Genomic DNA, 1069 nt, shown 5'->3' on the forward strand with positions numbered 1-1069 from the left:
ATGTATGTATGTATGTATGTATGCATGTATGTATGTATGTATTTATGTATATATATATATATATATATATCTATATATATAAATAAATACATACACACACACATACATATATATATATATTTGCTTTTGCATTGTAAAATTGCTATATCGTCTATAAGTCCATTCAGAACCTTTTTGGTAGAGCCATGGTTAAGTGATACTATGATTTCGATTGTAGGTATACACAACTGATTGTTGTGTTAGTCATATCAATGATTATGTTTTCAACCAGAGGTGTTGTGGTGTTTCATTACTTCGGCGCATGTCTGATGTCTTTGTGCTGTTGCCAGTTATTGGAGATCACCGAGGCGTATGGAATTGTGAAAGTGTGTAGTTAGTCTGTGTACACATGCAGTTGCATTACAAGGCTTGTCTGCAATCCGTTCACTTAGAAAACACCTACCTTCATATATCCCTTGCTCTCTAAGTAGCCTACACCGCCCCAGACAGCAGTCAACGGTAGTCACTGAGACCACCATTATTAACGTTTTGGATTATGTATATATCCTCAAATCGTAAACGTCATACACAGGTTTCCCCAGCAAACTACAGCGCGTTTCAAACGTCTCGCATAGAGGATCCGGGGTTGTTCGTTCCTGCCGTGCACATGACCATTGCTGAGGATAAAAAAGTGGACAGGGAAGCGCTGGCTCAGTATGTTAAAAACGTTAACTGCATCGTCGAGTCTCCAGACAGTGGCCTGGTCATGACCAAGCCGTTAAAGTATGTGCCGTCGCAGCGTTGAGTGTATTAGGGAGCGTATGTGCGTGTGCGTGGGCAGGTCTGTGGGTGCGTGCGGTTGAACGTTTTATGGGCCGAGGTACGGGATAGCCCAGAATGGATACCTTTATGTCTTATGGACGGCTCCTGTAGTACTACGAGCAGTGGGTAGGGGTTCTTTGGTACTCGAACACTTCAGGGAAACAATGCGTATGAAGGCAGCTGTTTCATTGTGCTTGCAATTGCCAGTCTTCTAGACAGCTTGCAAATACGTATATTTAGATGTGTATACACTTACATTTACGTATAT

The 1069-nt window shown here is 41.6% G+C and overlaps 1 protein-coding gene across 1 annotated transcript; it reads left to right on the forward strand.

The window, feature by feature from the left end:
- Positions 1–251: 251 nt before the first annotated feature.
- On the forward strand, positions 252–784 carry SARC_16999 (hypothetical protein; the record flags this gene model as incomplete). The annotated part of the gene is made up of 2 exons (XM_014288898.1): positions 252–365; positions 572–784. The coding sequence occupies 2 exons, from the start codon at positions 252–254 to the stop codon at positions 782–784; spliced, it is 327 nt and encodes a 108-aa protein (XP_014144373.1).
- Positions 785–1069: the final 285 nt, after the last annotated feature.

The sequence above is a fragment of the Sphaeroforma arctica genome, assembly GCF_001186125.1.
Source record: "Sphaeroforma arctica JP610 unplaced genomic scaffold supercont1.9483, whole genome shotgun sequence".
Lineage (NCBI taxonomy): Eukaryota > Ichthyosporea > Ichthyophonida > Sphaeroforma > Sphaeroforma arctica.